The 23,642-nt window shown below is 33.3% G+C and overlaps 1 protein-coding gene across 1 annotated transcript in view; it reads right to left on the bottom strand.

Annotated features, from left to right (window-relative positions):
* LOC124360996 overlaps window positions 1–23,642 on the bottom strand; it is a 39,676-nt gene that overhangs the window by 5,804 nt on the left and 10,230 nt on the right. The window contains exons 3-6 of the mRNA XM_046815034.1: window positions 7,774–7,977; window positions 6,564–6,634; window positions 5,912–6,129; window positions 5,280–5,425 (exon numbers count right to left, since the gene is read on the bottom strand). Coding sequence (XP_046670990.1) covers window positions 5,280–5,425; window positions 5,912–6,129; window positions 6,564–6,634; window positions 7,774–7,977 — 639 coding nt within the window. The remainder of the gene's footprint in view (window positions 1–5,279; window positions 5,426–5,911; window positions 6,130–6,563; window positions 6,635–7,773; window positions 7,978–23,642) is intronic.

Raw genomic sequence — 23,642 nt, 5'->3', positions numbered from 1 at the left:
ACAATCTCAAGTCATCGTAATGTGAGTTCAGGATCTTTGTCAGTGGCTCTTTAATACTTCACTTCTCCAATCCAGTCCTTCAAGTACTGTGACTTCATCCCTCAACCCATAAGTCCTCCTTTGAATGGAGAGAAGCGATATCTGTATCTATTTATACCCATATCTTGGCATTATAAAGAAAGAAGAACTGTGCAGAGGCAGATTTGATCCTTTGATCATGTAATAACCTATTTTAACTCTAGCAATAATCCTGGTAGATCCTGCGTTTTCATATATATATATATGTATGCTCCCGGCGGAGCAAGTACTTTTTGCGATTCAATGTTTATTGAAATTATATATATATATATATATATATATATATATATATATATATATATATATATATATGGAGTCCAGTGTTAAAGACACAATAATTGTGGTTATTCTCTTTTAAATTATACCAAGCTCTTTTATATACTGCTAGCTGGAGTAAGCTAAGGTACAGCCCATTCAGACACTTTCTCTTACTCTGTTCATTACCCTTGTCAACTGAATTAAGTTGAGTAAACTCAGTGTTTCATGTCAAAATGATCACCAGTCTTCCACACCAAAAAGTATTAAATGTTATATTCAGACAGAGTAAGCTGTTGTAAGTACCACAGGTTATGCCAGAGAATGAAACCCTGATCAGAACCTACAGTAACTTTCTTTGACTTCCTACCCTCTGTGATTCCTAGAGCAGATTCAGCCCTTGAGGTAACCCATGATGATAACAAGCAGATATTTCAGAACAATGAAAGTCATTCAATAAGTGATATCAAACAACTGAATTTTCATCAAAGACTCAAATTCCAGAATTGAGACACAGGATTCAATTACTGAATCTGTAGAGATTTGCCACACCATTAATTATCGACATATCAATATTACAAAAATTACCAATCACTTAAACATGTTTTTCTCATACATTATATATATGAAAAAGTGCATATAGACAACTTTAATTAATAAAGTATAGTAGTTTTAAAATAATATTTTGCTTGCAGTTTTATATTCATGTTTATGTGTCGCAACGAGTCTGCTGGGTCTATTCTTGCTGGGCCTGTTGGTAGATAATTTTGACGTTGTCAATGCATGTAACTGCCTTACGACAATAAAGAGATTTGATTGATTGATTGATTGATTCACAGATGACAGCTCTCCAGTAGCATGTAAATTACTGATTGCTAAAACTTGTTTTATTCGTACTTTTGTAAATAATATTTTGTTGCAGTTCATATTTCCTATTTGCGGACGTCAGTTACTTGACGGAAAACAGACAGACAATTGCTAATTTTTATTTATCTCACAATTTGTATAGTTGTATAAATATTTCCTTTATAAAGAACATGTATGTTTATATCTTGATAGTTTTATTATGTCTAGGGATGGTTAGAAATAAGTTCAAAATACGTCCTATAAGTAATACTAATTCATGACCGTATTATGAGTTTAATTTATCAAACTAACGTAAAAGGTAAAGGGATATGACTTATTTCTTATAATATAGCTATTTCTCTGATCCTCTGCAAATCCCTTCAACATAGGATGGTATTCTTGGATTATTTTTTACTGGGTAGTCTCCAAAGGTTTAAGAATGGCACAAATAAGTTTTATGGTGATTTTGTTTAAATCATACTTAAACTAAAAAAAAACTATTAGGCAGTGGCGTAGCGAAGGGGGGGGTCCAGGGGGTCCGGACCCCCCCCGAAATTTTAAGACATATTAAAAAATAAAGCATGGAGCAGGAGAAAAAAGGAGAGTTATCATTATTCTTGTCTACAAACATTAAATTGATTGATGTAATTGATTAAAGTGACTGTTGTTAAAAATATAATTGTCCTTTCGTTTAAATCAGGAGTGCCCAACCTTTTTTACCCAAGGGCCACATTGTAAAGCCTTTATGGCCAGGCGGGCCAACATCCCAGGGAATTTGGAATCCCAAACAAAACGTATTGCCCGGGGGTTTGTTCCAGAAATCTTGTGCAAAATATGAGTTTTAAGGTTATTTGGCGCTTGTTTCCTGATTATTGTAATTTCTTATTATTTATTAGTTGTTAGGTAAAGGTTTATAATATAGTATGTGTTTAGGTACTTTTAGTAGAAATAAATATAAACCCAGACTTTTGGATGTTTGCTCTAATTCTGAGGGAACAATAAAAAAGTCACCAATAAATTGAATACATTGATTTTAATTAATCCTACTAAGATACTAGGATATACAAATTACGTGGCTAGTGTTGACCTTGAGTTGGGTAGGGGTTACGTCGCCGCACCGCGCGCTGTGCTGTGCTTTACGCGCCCTCTATTCGCCAGCCGGCAGCCACCACCGTAGTCAGTGAAATCTGTCTGCAACTACTTTACTTCTTTCAACACTCATACTCCACCAAATGAATACGGCTCGTTCTACGTGAAATCGGCTGGACTGCTTGGTTCTCAAAATTTGTATTTATTTAATATTTCAAATGCTTGTAAACAAATTTGGTTGTTTTGGCAACAAGGCGGTCCACATAAAACTGACTCGCGGGCCGGATTCGGCCCGCGGGCCGTAGGTTAGGCAGCCCTGGTTTAAATCATAAAGTATCAAACGATACTTTTGGGCTCGGCCTTTCGGATAGTGTAGTGTAATCACGATTCACGGTATTTCTATAGGGCGCGGTTACGTGACGTCGCAAAGTAACCTGAACCGTAACACGGCGAACAGTTTAAATTAGCGACCACTTCGTTCAAATTCGTCTTAGGGACGTAAAATGGCTGCTTAGAATTAAGTTACGACGTTGATTTTAGGTGTCATTAAACTGTATACGTGTATATAATTATCGAAAAAAAATATATAAAATCACTTTCGGTCGGAAAATACACTTGAAAAACACTACTGATTAGAACTTCAACTAATTTGGACTTCAGTGATTGAGGTAAACTTGGTGTTTTCAATTGAGTTAGGACGACGATTTCTTTTATCATTAAACTGCACACTGTACCTATATAATTATCGAGAAAAAAAAATCACTTCCGGTCGGTAAATACCGAAGAAAATCTCTCTACAGATTCAAGTTTTGGATTTCACTGGTTGAGTGGTTGAGGTAAAAGTGGTACTTAGAATTATGTTAGGACGTTGAATTTAGGTATTAATTCGACCTAAAATCAACGTTCTAACATAATTCTAAGTACTACTTTTATCTCAACGACTCAATCAGTGAAATCCAAAATCGTCAAAATCTGAATCAGTAGAGCTTGTCCTCGGTATTTTCCGACCGGAAGTGATTAAATTGTTTTTTTTCTCGATAATTATGTATGTATTCGTCGGCGTTGAATTAATACCTAAAATCACCGTCCTAACATAATTCTAAGTACCACTTTTACCTCAACCACTCAACCAGTAAAATCCAAAATCGTCAAAACTTGAATCTGTAGAGCTTTTCTTCGGTATTTACCGACCGGAAGTGATTTTTTTCTCGATAATTATATAGGTAGTAGTGTTCAGTTTAATGATAACAAAAAATCGTCGTCTCAACCCCCAAAAAAATACCACGTTTACCTCAATAACTGAAGTCCGAAGTAGTTGAAGTTCTAATCATTAGAGTTTTTTAGGTGTATTTTATTTCCGACCGAAAGTGATTTTTTTCCCCCCGATAATTATATACTCGTCTACAGTGTAATGATAAAAAAAATCGTCATTATAAGTCATTTATAAATACCTTAATCAGTGAAATCTAAAGTAGCCGAACTTCTAATCTGTAGAGTTTTTCCAGTGCATTTTCCGACCGTTAGTTTGATCTGTACCCGAGCAACGCTCGATAATTGCCCTCCTTTTCTAAAGGGTTTTCGGCCGCCAGTAGCCCGATGTCCCCGAAGGGGTATTTCATTTTCTCCACAGAATATAGTTGTGTCAATTATAAGCTTGAGTGAAGCTCTGTTTTGTTCTTTTTATTTCTTATCCGTTGAATCCAACATCACTTTGGTGCCTTCCACTCGGCCAGAATCGAACTTTGTAAAGTTCCTGTAGCTATACAAGAAAATTTGTGGTACTAGAGTTGCTGTGAGAGTTGAATTTGCATATTACATCTTTCCACTTTTTGTAAAAGGCGTAGTTACTAAAGCTCCATATTTTTGGTATTTACCAGTGAACTCATTGGCAAATAACACAGAAAACGTCCCCCGTATCCCCCGATTTCGGACCCCCCCCGAACGAAATTTCTGGCTACGCCACTGCTATTAGGATTTCAGAATTGGGAATACATTTTATAAGATTTGGAATCGGATTGAAGATTTAACAATTCTGGATTTTCCAACTAATTCCAATGCTTCACTGCTGCTCCAATCTGCAGAACTAAGAGGATGTTTTATATCCAAGATTACCAACAGAATAATTTTTGGGCTTGGAGTCTCACAATTGAAGCTCTTTGCATGGTTTTGATCACCTCTGCTAATATCGTACCATGATGAAATGGTGTTTGCAGAAGTCATAATGTCTGGCCAACAAATTTCCAGTTGCTTTAACTGCTACACGAATTTTTAGACTTTTTTCCTACATGGTAAAAGCAAGATAAGCTTGAATCTGCAGTGGATCCTTAAACCTATCCTTCACAGAATGTGTAGGCAACAGGTATCCATGATGGTTTTCATGATACCCTTGTCATTAAACGACTTCTAGTTTTTAAATCTTAAGTTTGCTCCTTAGAAAAATGAGGTACTCCTTAATGTCATTTATGTTGTAACTTCTCTTTCAGTGATTTTATTTGATACTTTTTATTCTGGTAAAATTATTCCTTATTACATAAAATTGCTTTTGGTGAGTATTGTAAAATTTTCTTTGTCTAATTTAGGAAAATTATGCATTTATAACTGTTTATTTATTCAATGGTCTATTTCGAACAGCTCCAGTTATTCAGTACATAAAGCCTTTGTAGTTAAAATTTAGTAATATGTCTAAACAAAATTTAGAAGTATACTTTTCTATAAATTTGTTTGATTGACTTCTAAATTCTATTGATGGCTGATTGCTGACTACATTTATAGATAATTTTCTAATATTAGTATATAAGTTTCATACTTATCTATCATCTTTAGAAAAACCTAAATCATGGATACTGGTATTCTAAGATTAATGATGGAATGGCCACTATTTTTTTTTACTGACCATAGAAGGAATATAGATGCATTATATGTGGTAATTCAACTTATTACTCATTCAGGTATAAAAATGTTATTGACAGCCATGAAGACTTCAAAATTAGATCAGCTGAGAATATACTTACACGTGGCTTGGTTCAGAGAGGTCGTTGTTGAAGGAGTAACAAAAGCCTAGGTCAGTTCTCTGTACCTCAAAGAGAGAGCAGCAGTCATGATAGTTCTCTCTCCACCAACACATACCGTGAAATACCTCTGAGCAAGAACGTTGCACCTATTATACAAATACAGAGTAATTCATTCTATAGAACATCTTTCATTTCATTATTTTTAGAGGACATGCTAGTAAAATGCTAGCTGCGCATCTAAAGCTTCGTTTAATTTACATTGACAACTTTTTAAATTTATAAAAGAGAAAATTTCAAATTGTACTTTAAGAGAGGCCTTTGAATCTAAAATAGTTTTATTAGTATTTAAATTTAATAACAAATTAATATATTAAAATATTATCTTAATAAAAAATATTGGATCCATACTGAGGCACTTATGGCTATCTGTATTTTAATTTTAAAACAACTACAGTTGCTGTAGATATAAAGAATTTATTGAATTAGATTTCCTGTTTTGCTTTTGTTGTACTGATAGCCCTACTAAACCCGTGACCTGAACCTGAATTGGGAATCTGCTCTTATCAAATGAGTGCTTCTAAGCTGTGAAACAAATTATTTTCTCAACTTTTAGACTTTACGATACTACTTACTTTCCTGAGGAGCTCTTCGATATCAATTTGACCAAAATCCTCGGAAGTAAGATTTGCACTGGTCAATGTTTCCATGAAGTCAAAGTCACCAAACGTCATGTCAGCCAGTGCCTTCAATAGAACTAAAACTTTGTCAAGAGTTATATTTCCTCCATTCGGTATGTCCCTGGGAAAATTAAATTTTACATCATTATTAATCCATGAGCAACATTTAAATGCTCAATTTGTATTGTTTGAACTTAAAGAGTAAATATTCTTAGTTGGGAATAACCCAAACACATTTTGTATTTTTATAAATAATTATTTTGTTGAAGAAGATGCTTTTTCTAAAATAGTCACATATTATTTTCAATCTGATCCTCAATAATTCACAAGTTCATTTATATAAATTTTTACACTGTTTATTATTCAATTACAATTATTTTTCTTGTTCATATGTTCTAGTTAGCTTAATAATTCTATATTTGTAAATATATATATATACAATATTATGTCTGAAAAAGTACGCAAAGACGAATGAAAATTTAAAAAGAGTTTATCAATATTTTATTTTTAATGTTATAAGAGAATTAATATTTTATATACATATAAAAGTCCCGGCGGAGCAAATAATTTTTGTGATTCAATGTTTATTGAAAAATTATATACATACATATAGCTGGGAGGCAGCCTAGGATATTATCTAAAAATACTTTTTCTGGTGTCAGGATGGCAAGTTTACACCTTTGGATTAATATTGGAATGTGGAATGAGACAAGTAAGTTTAAATGTCAATCAGCAGATAGGACAGGCCAAGTACTATGACATCTATTACTATGGGGATTAAGACCAATTGTCTCCAAAGTTCAACTTAGTAGTGAAACAGTTAGATATCAACTCATATAGGGATGGCAAAAGTGATGCGCAAGAAAGTCTGAGAAAGTATTTTTGGACTCTCCGGAGCTTTTATACTCCTGATGGCTCCGCTCTGGGCCTGAAGCCCCCACCGATGGCTTCAGCTCCCCATCTTAATTTTCCTAGTTTTCTATTGGTTCTTATTGTTGGCTGTCAAGAACTTTGTCGGCCAAACCCAAGTTCCTACTCAGACATGTGGTTGTCCGAAAAGAATTATATGAGGTTAGTCTATTTTTTTTTATCTATATATAAATCTAAATTTAAATCACGGTTGCTTCACAGATGCTAATAATTCTTGTTAAGAAATGTAAGAATTCATACATGATAAAAGGATTTCGGACATTTGCCATCGTTATGATTACAAAAGGTATAACATATTTTCTTCTTTTTGTTCTCTATTTTTGTATGTACTAATACCTCCCCCACCTGACGAAGAGGATAGATTCCAATCCTCGAAACCTTTTGTTATACCTTTTGTAACCATAACAATGTCAAATTTCCGAAATTCTGTTATCCTGTCAAACCTTCCATCGTCAATAACAAACTTTAAACAAAGAGTTCATACATGTTATTGGCATAATGAATCAACCAGGTGGAATACTAATCTAGCTCAGACTGGTAAGGGCCAACAACAACATTAAACTTCAAACAGTTATACCATTCTCTCTCTTAATCCTATAGGAGATGTCCCATTTTAGAGATGTATTCCAAGCGTTTTTTTTTAATTTGTATTTTTTTGAATATTTATTGAAATAAAGTACAACAATATTTACATAAAAATATTTTTTTGAATAGGTGAAAAAATCAAAAAGTATTAGATATAAACCAAAACAGTCAAGCCAGGTGGGCTATTTTTTCTAATATGTGATTTATTAATGTCTAAACTTTAATTGGAAATATTCATTAAAAAAAAAATTAAAATATCTTGGCAACAAATGGGCTTAGTCAAAATGTAATAGAGTACTAACCTCTGAGTGAGTTGGAGTGCACGACGCCAATCAACTCGACTGGTGTCGCATATGGTGAGGGAGGGGAAGGGAATGTTAGCACAGTCATTGCGGGTTGTAGCTACCGTTGTCGTTACTGTGGGGTGACGGTAGGCCAGCCAAGAGTTGTAACCAACCACAACCATCGCTAAAGTAGCCACAGTCACCAATATTGCCCACAGAACTCTGCCAAAATATGATTTCATGCAGTGGCATATCCATAATTTGAACTTGGAACTGCTCGAACTCATAATCTGATATTTCAACTCATGGTTGGAGAATCTATCGATCCCTTATGTTTTAAATGTTAGATGTTAAAACATGTTAATGTTTTAAAAGGTAGAGAAACAGGATGTTTAGAAAAACTTTAATAAATGGGCAAGAGGATTTAAGAGTTTACTAAACAGATCACCTTCTTTAAACTGGATTTGTCTTCATCACCTCTTTAATAAAATACATAAAGCATTGGCCTTATATACTAACTCAATTAGACATGAGTGCGTTCTGAGGTTGAAGTTTTCATGCAAATTTATCATCCCTGAATTAATATAAGTGGTAAACCTAAAAACTCAAAATGTACAAATACAATTAAAGCTAAAAATATAAATATAAATATACCCTTCTACAGAGAATTCAATTATTATCCCTTGAATAGGCTACTGCGTGTATGTGTACAGAGTGTCCTGAATATCTATAAAAAATATAATTCCATCAAAAAAATAATATTTAAAGACATTTGATTTTCTTAAATTATATTCAATTAAAAAATCTAATTTCCTTAAGTCAGAAATGAATAAGAGCATGTTACTCGCTGAAGCTTATATTAAATTTCACATTGTTATCCACACACTTTTATTTGCCCTTATTATAAACAGTCGCGTAGCAAAGGGGGGGTGGGCCGCACCGAGTGTCACCTTTTTTGGGGTGACACCCACGTGGTCTCTCAACTTTAAGAACAAACAATGTACAAACAAACAAAAATAAATCGTTAGCACAAAAATTTATTTTTCGGGAATTCCTCCACTAGCATTAGCTCAGCTCTATGTAATGGATTTCCGCAGAAGAGCCTAACGCTGTTGTGGGGGATTGCCTGTCCCATACTCTCGACCTTTGACGTTTCAGTTGCACCATTTCTCATTTGTTTCTTGAAGTGTGTTGTGTTTGGTTGGCGTAAATTGTTAAATGTGTATTATTCTATAGTGATGGATAATAAAAAGAAAAAAAATACATTATATCCATGACCTTTATCATATAAATTTATTGATTTTTACTTTCGATGGAGTGACACCACCAACTTCTGCACCGGGTGTCACCCAAAGTAGCTACGCCACTGATTATAAAATTGCCTAAATTTTGTACTTTTTTGCAATCAGGAAATAATACAGAAGAGCAGTGAATTTAACATTAAAAAAATTCCAAATTTAACTTTGATTGCACCATTGTAAGTGGGATATATAACAAGATATGATTTGAGAAAATATTTTTCTGTTTTTATATCCTCCTATGTTTTACCCTTCGCAATACTAAAGTAGCTGACAATTTATCTCTATCTTTATTTGAGAAATTCTCTAATCAAATTCACAAAAAGTATGTTGAATGCTTAAATAATGCAAATTGGCACTCTTCTGCCACACTCACTTTGCATTGTGTTTTATTACAATAATAGTTAGACAAATAAAATATACTTCCATTTAATTAATCAGAGTTTATGTGGACTACATGTGTGTGTAATTAAAACATGTGTAAAAAATCAGTTCTGAAAAAATAAATACTTATTGAAAACAAAAACATCAGTAGCCCATTAAACTAAATAAATTTTTTAAGTATCTGTTAATTTTCAATATGTTAGTAGTCATTATTAATTTGAAAAAAATCATTGAACACAAATACTCTTGAGACCTGGGTAACACCTGCATTATAAAAAAAATCCTATTTACATTTTATTTCTATTTATATCTACCATTATAGTTAAACGATGGAGTCTCAAGAAAGAATTCAACCAATTGTTGTAGCCAAACCTCTAAGGGCTAGAGAGATGTTAACAACTGTCATCCGTAAAGATATGTTGGATGCTATGAGAGTAGTACCAGTAAAGCCATTATCAGGTAATAAAGCACCAGTGTCAGAAAAACAAAAGGAAGCTAATGCTGAGATTTACCATGAGGGATACGTTAATGGAAAATTATATTTGGTACCAGACCAGAATCTACAAGCAATGAGAGATATTATTAATTTGAAAATGAGAAAGAAACACAGTAGTGTAGTCAAACCTCAAACTTCCCTTGAAGAACCAACACAGTACAATGAATTCACAACTAAATTAGATATTTTACTTGACAAACTTGATCAATTATCTTGGAGTTCAGAGGATGAAACGACTCTTGAACATAAAGCTCCAGAAAAATCAGATGGTTCAAAAATTAAAAGTGTTCTTGGCCAGACAAAAGGTGAAAGATCAGGAAAATCAAGTTCACAGGACATTTTCATGACCTCTAATCAAGCAACTAATGAATCAAAAAACATTGAAATTGTAGATGATCTAGCAAAGAAGACTCTTAAATCTGGATCTGAAAGACAGAAGGAGAGCATTTTACATAAACTATATGGGAAAAGTGAGGAATCAAAGTCAAAGAGTGATGATAGTTCTGGTGTAGCCATGCCATCACTATCCAAAGAGGTTTATACTTATGGTAAACCTATAGTAAAAGCAAAAGATGAGGATATATTGCATACAAAATTTAAAGAGGATAAATCATCAAGATTGAAAGGTTTTGACAAATTTGTAGTTAGTAATAAAGATGAGGGCTTTCCACAGAAGAAATTTAAAGAAAGGGACTCATCAAAATATAGTTCTGGCAGGTCAATTCTTGAAACATTACGAGATGAGGTTTTGGACAAAAGGAATAAAACAGAAGAGCTCACAAATTCAGGGGGCACTGAAATTTCTGACAAACATGGATTTGAAACTGAAGACGAAAGATCTTTCAACAAAAGGTATAAAAAAGGTAAGCCATCAACATTAAGTAGAACTGATAATTGTGGCAATGTTGTGGCCGAAGAAAAAAATGATAAATCTGAAACATATGATAGACAAAGGAAAAGTTCAAAAGATAAAAGGCTTGAGGGAAAGACAGAGCAAATAAAACTTGATAAAGCACCAAGTGAATCCGGTACAACTTCATACATAAAGCCCTCTTCTCTTCCTCCAATTCTAGATGAAAAAATCAAATACAAAAAAGTCAGGCCCTTGGTTTCTTTAGAAAAAGAGCACTGTTTAAGTAATCCTGCTTTAAAATTACATAATGAATTATCAGATAACATTATTATACCTGAAAGAAAAATGTACGAACCTTCTTATACAACAGAAGTTTGTAGACTTATTATATCAGGACATTTTAAACATGGAACAACTCCAATATTTATAATCCAACAGAATAACAATGGCTCAAACATACTAGGAAAACATATTCCTGATTTTAAAACACATAAAAAAGAAGGTAATATTGATATAGTTTTATCAGGAAAGTTTTTTACTGAAAATATTCTCATAGAGAAAACTAAAAATTCTCCAGCTGTTATCAATATCAAACCAAATAAAATCATTATAGATCATAAAAGTAAAATTCACAGAGAAAAATTTAAAGATGTGTATAATTTAGGACCTATTGATATTGTATTGGAAGGAGAATTTATAAAAGATAAACTCACTTCCAAATTTACTCCAGTATTGTCATTGGAAATAACAAAACCCATTCACTTAAAAGATGGTTTAGAAGAATTTCAAGATATACCTACAACAGTTTTGTTCAGTAGAAATGCTGTAGCGACTACACCTTTCAGTAAAAAGGAAGTGTTTGATGATAAAAGGCCTAGGAAAGATGATTTGCAAGAGGTAGACAGTTATATTACATCCAAAAAAGAAAAACATGTACACTATGGAGAAGGCCAGGAGGTAAGGGCAATTGAGGAGCTAGAAAATTTGCAGACAGAAAAAGATCAGGAAAGAAAAGGAATCCTCAAAAGAATAATTGGAAACAAATTATTTAAAATTCTAACCAATTCTATCCTCAGTAAGAATAAGAAAAATACAACAACCAATGATAAACCAACTGATGAATTAAATCAATCAAGTCAACTTCTTAGAACAAAATGTTCAAGAAAAAGAGAAAATGCTGCAATAAGGCGCAAACCATATATGAAAGGCAGAAAGACAAAACCGTTATTGAGTAACGAGAGGCCTTCAGCTGAGAGAATTGTTCCTGACTCTAAAATTGAAATGTTTCACACCAACGAAGAAAATAAATCATCTTTTACTGGAAGAAAAAATACTGGAAATGAAGTGTCATCTAGTCCAAACATAAAAGGAAGTGTAAAATCAGCTCCAAGGAGGAAGAAAAAAAGTCATACAATTGTAGAAAACCCTATTTTAGCACAAATGCAAGAATTTTTCATAACATAACAATTTTTTTCTAGGTCTGTATTACTTCTAGAAATGCTTGTAACTTGTCTGTAAATATAATATTGATACATATTAGTATTGTAGCCTCTAAAAGTGTTTACTAAATATAACAAAAATAAAATATCTCTTTTATTATTCTTAATGTATACTATGTACTAAACCTGAAATGTGTATAGTAAACATTAAAAATAATAAAAGTATTAAAAGAATCTTATTTATTTTTTTACGTTGGTACATTATCAATTTGAAATATTTGATATGAAATAATAACAATTCATGAAAACTATGTATGTGTTAAAAATAAATCAAATTGGATATATAGATAAATGCTTGTATGGTTGAGTAATAACATTGCAGACTAAAACTGAGGGAATTACTAATTTTTTCTATGTATCTATTTATTCTTCTTTTTGTTTAATAGATCAGTAAAATCTAACTTTAAGCTCTTGGATAGGCAGAACAAAAGTGAATAAGTGAGAAAAGTTTCAAGAAGCTTTATTATCAATATAATATGTTGTAATATCAAAATGTACAATTACATTTTGATATTAGATACACAACTTTAAAAAAATGTAAAAGTTTTATAAAAAATTACTCATCGAACACATAAACCGTAAGTTGAAGCTTCTACATTTGGAGCTATCTAGAAACTCAACAAGTAGAACCATCCAATAAACTCAGTGGATATTTTAGCAAAAAATTGGAAGTGTGTAACAAAATTTAAGACTGGAATCAATATTGTGTCTCAGGCATTAACCTGGTGGTTTTTACTTCTATTTATTCACTTCTATACTTCACTTCTGACTTCCTGGACTTCAACTATTGATTGATTTTGGCTGCTTTCATCTCAGAGTAAGACATGCTTAACGTCCTTGTTCATATTTTGGATTGAGTAACATCTGTGTCAACGTTGTTGGCTGTATGGCAGTTGTAGAGCAATTTTCATTTCCACCAACATAAGTGCATGATCATACTTAGGAAGACTGCAAACTTATACTCATTTCCTTATTTGTGTAAAAGTGAGCACTCATAATTTAATTATAGCTGATTGGTGGTGTACACTTTTGCATTTTATTTTTAGCGATGACTCAACAGTTTCTCTGGTTGTTCATTTGTATTTTAATTTTCTTTAACTCATAAGTAAGATAAGCAATGTGTTGAGTTATGAAATACTAGTATATGTAAGACATATATATTTTCTTAATTAAAGGCTATTTGGTAATTACAAAAATAAGTGTGTGTGATGAAAGATGAAGACACATTTTGTCTTAAAGAATTATTATGCTAGACAACAGTTTCTTGTGATATCTATCAATCTTGAATTGCATGTTACAGTGTGGTAAGCATTTTCAGCACATTTCTGATGTAATTTTTGAACCTCATTCTTTGAAATCAACCAAATCATTATACCAAATGTGTTAAGTGTTGTTAAGTGGTGTACATACTTTAAAGTCAAAGAATCTTTATTTATTTAAAATTTTTGTTAATAATGTTTATGTGTTATTGTTTGTTCCAGTGTAAAAATTCTTCTAGTGTGTAAAACGACCTGGTCACCGCCATCTGTTCAATAGTCTTCAGGTTCTTTCCCTTCTGTGTCTTGATCTCAGATGGCAGTAAGTTGTATAGCTTGCATCCCATGTATGATGGCTTTTTTGCATATAGTGAGAGACGGTGTGCAGGCAGGATGCAATTGTTAACATGACAAGTGTTATAGTGATGTATGTATGTCTGCTCCCTGAAGTAGTTTATTCCTTTCAGCAAACAGGACCACTTTCTGGATGTACAGGGCTACAATCTTCATAATACAGAGATAGATCCTTGAGCCATTCATGGTAGTTATCCCTGGGTATTAGGCCTATTAGGGTTCTTATCTTTCTTCTGGATTAGAAGGATTCTTTGTAAGTTGGTGGCTGTTGTACCTCCCCACATCTAAGAAATGCCATATCTTAGCTAGGATTCAAAAATGGCATAAAAAGTTATTTTGGCCGTGTTTAAATCTCTGATATGGTGAATTCTTTCGGTGACAGATAGGCCAGTGTTTACCTTCTTACACAATAGACGAAATTATTGATTCATAATCTTAGAGATCAGAATGGTGTCACAATACATTAAGATTTTCAGTTTGTTTCAAAGTTAACAGATACATCTGGTAAATATATAGTTCCTATATTTAAGTTTCAATCTTCTAATTGGTAGATTTTACAGTCAAATAATTATTAATGTCAATTTTCTTCTTCACTCCTCAAGTTTAAGAAATTATCCAGCGAGTAAAATGGCCGTTCTGAAAGGTATTGTGTCAAGGCTAACTTCAGTCCTTTTCCTTGCAGTCCTTTGAGTTCTTCAAGAAGAAAGTTAAAAAGATTACTGCCTGTGTTTTCTTCTTAAAGAGTGTAGTATGGTGTAACAGAAGATGGAAGTTTGATGCATGACGGGTATTGTATGAGTGAATGTCGTTGTCTCATAGTAGTTGTTCTCTGTCTGTATGGACTATGACTTCTCTGATATACAAGCCAATTGTTATCATACACTGGCGAGGGAATGCACTCCTACAGCTCTCTTGGACCGAGGTTTGACATTATCCTGACTGCTCAATTTTGTAATAGTAATGTAACAGGTCAAATTACGACATTTGAATATTCGCGGGGAATTGGCAGACTGTGACGTCAGTGAATCGGAAGAGTGTGACGTCAGTGAATCACATGTTGTCGGAATTGAGATTTATTTAATTAATAACGAAGAAATATATTAAACTTTATACGGGAAAAGATTTGATTAATTAAAATGAAGTAAACATAACCAAAATTCGTGTTTTACAAAGGTGCTAAATAGAATTACGCAGAAAAGCCAATTGTGGGATAAATGACTTGTATATTGATCACGTCATAAAGCACATGTTGCTAAAAATTTAAATAAAAAGCTTTGAAAAAAATAATAAAAAGAAAATAGAAAGACTTAAATTGATTAATTATAGTAAACGTGATAAATTTCGACAATTATAAAAAAAGAATCAAATTATATTTATTCGTGAAGACGCTGATTTGAACGGGAGAGGGGATGAGTATTGTTTTGAGTCGGTATCCGTAGTTTTATACGGAGATTCTGTCTTCTCTTTCCAGACTTGAAGCAAGGAGGTTGTGTGGATTCTCCTGAGATAGTAGTGGTAAAATTAATAGGAAACTGTAATATGGTGTATTGAAATTTTAATGAAGGATGGGATATTATGTTAGACTCTTAAATTATCAAAGCAAGGTGAGTGGAATTATATATGTATGGACAGTGTAATACGGAATAGATTAACGTCAAGGTCACTTGGTTTGACTTTTCTTTGAGTATCCCATTTATAAAAAGTGTGATAGGAACTTTATTGGAGTGATATTAAATTTTTTTTAACCACTACTCAACCTATTAAAAAACCTGAGATAGACATAGACTTGTTGTTGGTGACAACACCACAGACATTCAAATTTAATAGTAATTTGGTATTAAGTTGGAATAGTATCAGTTGGCTAACACGAAGTAATTTACATCACCAATGAGAGGGAGCACATGTTAAATAGTGATTGGGAGAGGATTGGGACAGCAATTTGTTTATCTGGAAGGTGGCAGAGTTTCAAGCAGTACCAAGGGAACGCAGCTAGCTTTGGGCAGATTTTGAGCAAGATGGCGACCAACACCATCCGGAGCAAAATGGTACAGCAACGTGGGACTGGTAACAAAAAGGCGCACAACTACATGGGGCGTCAACAACACTAAAAAACCGACACACAGCAAATTGACACAACTATGAGGGGCAGATCTCTCGACAAATTGACGCAGTCAACGTAGGCTGATCCTCAGCAAATTGGCACTGCAACGTGGAGCGGATCCACAGTAGTAAGTTTTTCGTAAGTTTCCTGCTGTTGTACAGACATTATTAGACCATATCTTAGATGGGACTCGAATAATGCGTAGTAAGCGGTTCTTGTAGTCACAGTATCACTGACTTGCATTGTCCTTTTTAGGATGTATAAGCACGAGTTCAAATTCTTGGAGAGTTGGTCAATATGATTGTTCCAGGATATACAGTTATCTATAGTACAACACAGGTCAACATGGTGTGTCCAAGAGAGAGTGTCAACTGTCAGTACAAGAAATCCTGTATGTGATTTTATGTCAACTTCTAGTAGATTCGCAATTCTATCACTTCTCCTGCCAAAAGCCAGTTGCTTGGTAGTGATCATGTTAACTACTAGATCATTCAGATGGCAGTACTGGCAAGTCATATTTAGTGCTGTGTATGAGACAATAGCTAGTTCTTCTGTAGAGTTTCCAGCAAGAAGAAATGTTGTTTCATCAGTGTTCATTAAAGTGGAACAGTGGTACTAAAATAATAATGGGTGGTATTAGTAAATAAGATGAACAGAACAGGACCTAAGACTGATCCCTGAGGCACTCACCTGTCTCGATATAGGGGTTTAGATCTATTGTTATGTATTATTCCATTGTTATTATTATGTCTAATTTCCAACACTTGGCTTCCTGTAAGACTTGAGAAATTTAAAAAAGTCACTGCTTTATGGAGGTTCAACTTTTCAATAAGTTACCTGATATGGCATGGACAACAACTATCAATAAATTTAAAATTGTTCTTAAGAATTGGCTTAAGATAACTCCCTTCTACACTGTTAATGAATTTTTTGCCTACGATACAAGTACTTTAATATTTTAAATGTAAACTTTGTTGATTTTAAATTTCTTTTATTATCTGTTCGTAACTTTGTTTTGTTATTTATTAGTATTGTTTAAGTGATCATTTTAATTGTTTGATTTTTAAGTGGTAATGTTGAAGCTTTCTAGTCACACTGATAGTACTAAGTTGTTTTATCTTCCTCTTTTGTGCATTTTTATTTAATAATCACTGTTTCACAGTAAAACAGGTTGCTCTATACCTGCCACTCAACATCAAAGTTATGTTTGTTAAGACACTTGTGTATCCTCATTTCAACTATTGTGACACAGTGATAAACGACATGACTGTTAGACAGGCGTCAGCGAGCCCAATATTATGTATAAGATTTATTTTCAATCTTGGACATTCTGAGTGCATTTCTCCTTATTTCCAGCAATTATCTCTCCTAAAGCTTGTACAGCTTCATAAGTACCATAACCTCACTCTTTTACACTTGATCATCAAGTTAAAGTTTCTTAGTTACGTGTCTAACAATTTTAGTTTCATATCTGATATCAGCAGACAACCCTCACATCGGAGTGCTTCTCTACTTACTATACCTGTCCACCGTTCATCAGTTTTAAATATATCATTCACTGTTCATGCTTGCCTTTTATGGAATTCACTCCCTGACAATATTAAATATATTGAAAGCCACGCACGCTTTGGGGCGATGATCGAGAACTGGTTGTGGACTGTGTATGGGTGGAGGTTGGTGGTACCTGTGAGGTGCATGTGGGTGAACAAATGAGGTTTGCATTATTAGTACTAGATTTGATTGAAAATTTAATTAGATAATCTGAATATATTTAAGTTATTATTGTTATGTGTTGTATCAATGTTCTTTCAGTATATATAGCTAAGTTTATAGTACTCTTTACATTTGTTTAGTATAGTTTTAAGAGAATGTTATTAGTATTGTTTGTATTATTCATATTATCTTGAGGTAGAATGGAAAAGAGGGCTAAACAGCCCTAACTCCACCTCAAAAATAAAGACATGTTTCATTTCTTGCAAGGACGTCTTTAAAGAATTGTCTATCTTCATTTAACGTTGCATAAAACCAGCTGTTTATACCCACTATACTCCAAGAAGTATTTGACTCACTTGTGTCGTGTGGACTGATATATCTGCATTTATTGCTGTAGATTTGAGTATGTACAGACTATTGACGAGGTGGAGGTATAAATAATTCTGGTGGGTGGTAGATGCAGTCTTCTCCTGTTGTGACTGGCAAGTATTTCTTCAAGTTTCTTGCATTTGTTGTCTGGCACTAAGTTATTGACACTTATGTCACCCATGATGACTTTAGGGTGGTTTTAAGCCTTTGTTTCTTCAATGATGATGGAGAGAATATGTAGAGTTTCATATAGTTTTCCACTTAGTAATCTGTAAATGATGTATAGTTGTTATTTTCTTGTAGTTATCCTGACTACTGCTACTTCACATTTAAGTTCCTTGCAATAATGAGATACATTAAGGGTTTATGTTTTTAGCCACAAGGATTCTTTGTGTGTGTGTGTGTGTGTGTGTGTGTGTGTGTGTGTGTGTGTGTGTGTGTGTGTGTGTGTGTGTGTGTGTGTGTGTGTGTGTGTGTGTGTGTGTTGTAAGGTTTCATGGTTAGATTAAGATTTAAATTGTAAGGTTGTGAAATATTAAAATGTATTAATATGAGCAAGGGGAGCAAGGGGAGCAAGGGCTGTTGTGAGAGGATTTAAATAGTAGGTTCGATTGACAACACAACACACTCAAATGAACCAACACATATTTTATTAATAGTAGCACCTCATTATATTGATTTAATTCTTAAATAAAAATGATATCATCAACAGACAAATTGAACACAAAACTTTAAAACCAATCATGAATTATGTTTAATATTGAATGATTTATTACAAGTTACGTTTCATTGATTTTTAAAAATTATTAGTTAAACATCATAGTAAATTTTGTTATGTAGTGTTTCAATAAATATGTATTCATTAACTGAACGTAAGCAAACTTTCTTTTAAAATATCTAAACATTTACATACATTTTCATGATTAAATGACTTTTCCAAATTGAGAACATTTACATAAAATATATGGAATAGGAAAATATGAATTTCAATATAAAACTATAAATTTGATTTCTACACATGATAATCACTTTTAACCACTTTAGGTACAGAGGTGCCTTGGAATTTTAAATGAAACATATTAAAATGATTAATGAAACCCTGACATATAATATTACGTTCCTAAAATTAAATACAAGATTTTCTTAACTTACATTTTGTTTGCACTTGACACTATTTTGCCTAAAATATTTTTGCCGCACACAAACACTTGCACTCGCACTCCCGATCGTCACCTAACGAATCCACTCCCAGACTTTCTTCCATCTCACTCGTTGTTCCTGATTTTTTATGTTGCCCCCGCCAGCTCTCCTGACCATGCCTCTGCCAAATCTCTCCATCTTAATTGGTGAGTACCAATATTTTGATATCAGTACGGCTGTCTCTTACATAGTCACATGATTTTTATAAATAAGCATTTCCGCTGCTTAAACAAGCATTTCCTGTTTGTTCATTATCAGTGTCTGGGTGGATGTGTGTATCCACTTACATCCGGAGGATGTTTGTTTCGGATTGTAATACAAGACTTCCTTTCCAGCAACTATCTGTACATTGATTCTATGAATTTTGTTATACTAATAATGACGTATTCTTACATTCCCCTGGCTTAATGACGATTTTACCTATGAATCTTTTACCTATGAATCGCACTTATTGTCCAATTTAGGTTATCCATTGGGTAGTCACGTTCATGTACTGTAGGTTTCAGGAATTTTATTTTGATGTTGTTAATGTGGATGAAATAGAGGGCTATAAAAAGAAGTAGTGTTAATATAGAAGTCCAGGCTAATGAAATGTACAAAATGATTTCCGTGTTGTTTACTATGTTGTTGTCGTTGTGTTTGAGCTGGAAGTAGTGTTGTCTTTGTAGATTGTGAACGAAGTAGGTGGTCGATAAGGTCCAGTTTTCATGGAGGTGTTGGAATTCTTGTCTTGTTTCCAATTCGAGGGGTAATATAGTTATGGAGTGAAATTTTAACCAAGAAATGGGCAGGACATGTGTTATTTGATAGTTGTGTTGTTTGATATATATATGGCAACCCCTCCTTTCCTGGGGTTTCCCTGCTTTAAGAGAGTATCTGAGAAATGTAGTGTTTTCCAGGAGTTCAGTCTTCAAGCCATGTTCACTCAAGATTACTATATCAGGTTGAGCGTCTTGGAGTAGTTGACATATCCTTTCTACTTTATTTCTTGCTCCCTGAACATCCTGATGTAAAATTAGCAGTTATTTTTTTCTGGTTGTTTCGTAGCAAGCACCTGTTCTTTTGGGTATTGTGTTTGACATAGCTTCTTTTATCTTCCAATCTTTTTGCCCAGTTTGGTCTAAAAATACTCATTGTGGCGAAAGTCTGTCTGTTCTATAATTGGCTTCAGGTGGAGATGGTGGGATAGAGGTGAGTAAGAATTATGTGGTCTCTATAGAGTTCATATTATGTTTTTATATCTTTAGAGCCAGTTACTTGGTCAAATTTTGTGCTTCTTTCTTGTTTAAGCTTACTCATTGCATCCTTTAACTGCCTAGTTTCCTTTTCTAAGTGTAGGCTTCTCTGATGTGTGATATATACATTTTTTTTATCGGGTAACAAGGCTAAATTAAATCTGGAACAAAACTTACTGAGTTCAAAGAAAATTACAATAGCCATAAATATATATTTTTTTCATATTTTCTTGATCGTGGCAACAAGACAAACTCAACATTAGGATGGGAAATATAATTCAATCAAACCAGCAGTGGTCATACACATGCAACACCCACTAAATTGCATGCAAAGTAGCGCATAACTGCTAGTAGTGCAGGTATGGTATAAGAGACAATGTAGTCTAACTTTTACTTTACATTTAAACACTTTTATGAAACGTAAATTAGTTGCATTTGACAAAAATAGGCTTCTCAGAGCAGTGTGTATGTATGTATATTTTCTTGATCATGAAAGAGGCAAAATCAGCTTTGGAAAAGAAAATACAAAAATTGGAATAAATTACAATAGCCATAAATATACACTTTTTAACACACATTTCCTTGATCCGTGGGAAGAAGGCATACTCAACATTGGCGAGGCAAATGTCAGCAGAAGACGGGCCAGAGTGCTGCTGATGTGGGGTAACGCGATGACGCTCCGATTACAATAGTTCTAGCAATACGGTCCAAAAATTCTTTTGCTTAAAAATTAAATCTTACACATAAACACACAATAAACGTTATAAAAATGTAATTTACATCAAATTTATAGAACAAATAACTGAAAATAAAACTTTGCCTTCTATTTCAACAATTGTTAAACAAAATTGTTTAACGTGAAGTCAAATCAGCACTGCATGGTCCAAAAATTTCTCTCGGATCGGCCCTGTACTCTGAAATTAATAATATATATTCTCAACCAATAAAAAATGAGGTACCATGAACCTTTAGTCTACTGTTATTTATGTGTTATTATTACATATCCACTAATTATTAATTATGTTATATTTGTACCATAGTTCTAATTCTTTATGCTGAATCGCGGTAGGAAGTAGGCTCCTGTTAACTAGACGCGGTGCGTGGACATTGTTTAGTTGAACCGGTAATCAGCTGATCGGTCTACGTTCCGACCCGGCAAGCCTGGAGAGGGTCAGAAGTAGGCAGTCGAGTCTTGAAGCCACGACGAGAAGGTGTACCGGTCGAAGCTGAAGTTTTCTCCCTCTAACCCTATAGTTGGGATTTAGAGTAATTATTTATCGCGTGTAAATTCAAGTTCAAGTATTTAAATTTTTTAGTGCGTTTTATTTTGCGATCTGCCTCCGTAATCTTCAAAGTAGTAAGTCCCGTACCAGCGTATAGTTAATATCTTTTATTTTATAATACTGTAATTAAAATTTCTAAAGTTTCCCATCTTTCAGAGTCTGAAAATTTAATTCAATTTTTTGAAGTATTGTGAATTAAATTTTGGTCATAAAGTAAATATCAAGTTTTGTGTTATATTAATTTTGAGTATTTTGAGAAGAGAACTTTTTATTTTGTTTTGTTAATTTAAACCATTTTTGGAGAAGTATACATTTTTAGTTTAATTTTAATTTTAATAGCTTTTAATCAGACTCTTAATTAGATTTGTTCGATTGAGTGACATTTGAAGAAAATTGAATCAAAGTTTGTAAACTTTGTAAACTTTTGGGTGAACTTAAATTTCGGAATAAATCAAGTATTTCCGAAAAGTTGTTTTGATTTACGAAATATTAGCTCCATATAAATTTAATATATGTGCTATAATAACGGTACATAATTTGCGCCACTCTGCTATTTCTTTTTGAGCATAAACTTGTACAACAGGTTATTTACAGGAAAGAACTTGTAAACTGGTATAAACTTGTATAATTCATGAAAGTGTGTGTAACTTGTATAAGACTTGTATGAACTTGAACATTGTGTATAAACCTGCATAATTTTGTGTAGTGAGTAAGACTTAGGACTTAGAATAATATTGTGAGTTTGGAATATTTGATTTATTTTAAGAAAATTATTTTAAAATAAAAATGGAGCTAGCGCATGTAGATCTGTTGCTCAAAAAGGAATTAATATTTGAAATAAATTTTAGGGGCGGAAATGCTTCTGAAAGCGACACCGTCCAGAATCTTAGAAAAATGTTGAGGTCCCTTTTGAAATTAAATATCAGGGCCAACACTGGTAATCTGAAGGGGCGTATAGAACCTAGCACTGCATTAAAGGAAATAAAAGTTGATTTGGAGGCATTATCTGTCAAGATAGGAAACTTGTCCGAGGAAAAATCGACAGGCGAGTATTTGAGACTAGTGTGTAGGCACAAACATCTCACTGTGAGAGTTGATGTATTATATGAGTTGTATAAGTGGGAAGGAGCGTCTGAAACCTTAATTTCAAAACTTAAGGATGGTTTGATTGAAATTAAGGCAAAATTAGGAAAACTTGGCGTAAGCGAGGAGGAAATAGTGAATTTTGAAACCAGTCTTTTAAATACAAGCCTGGAAGAGGAAGAATTCGAAGAGATGAGCAAGCCCGTATCTCAAACGAGAAACGAGGATATTTTAGGTTTGAGTATTCCCCAGGGGAAACATGTAGAAGGGAATTTTGCAAAATTGCCAAATCCCCTAGAGCGATTTTAAAAAATGTTTAAACCCACAGACGGACTAAATGTTTCAGAATTGTTGAATTATATCGAAATAATGTTAAAAATTAAGGGTGAAACTAGCTTAAGTGATAGTGAGATCATAAATATGAGTGTAGGTTATGCCACTGGTCCACTTTACAATAAAATGCTTCAATTTAAGGTAAATGCTAGTAATTTTAGTGAAGTACACAAAGGACTATTAGATTATTTTGTTCCATTTGGTCATAGAGAAGCCTTGAAGAGGGACTTAGTAACTAGATCACAAAAACCTGATGAAAAACTGAGCAGTTATATTTTAAACGTTAAGCAAAATGCAAAATTGCTATTGTGTGATTATTCTGAGACCGAACTGACGGAATTGATAAAATTAGGTATCTCATCTCAAGTAAGGGCCCGACTGGTATTTTGTACAAATCCGAAAAATTTTGCCGACCTTGACAATTTATGTA

Source organism: Homalodisca vitripennis, chromosome 4 (assembly GCF_021130785.1).
Source record: "Homalodisca vitripennis isolate AUS2020 chromosome 4, UT_GWSS_2.1, whole genome shotgun sequence".
Lineage (NCBI taxonomy): Eukaryota > Metazoa > Arthropoda > Insecta > Hemiptera > Cicadellidae > Homalodisca > Homalodisca vitripennis.
Note: the sequence above shows the minus strand (reverse complement) of the source record. Positions and strands in the feature narration are given on the sequence as shown.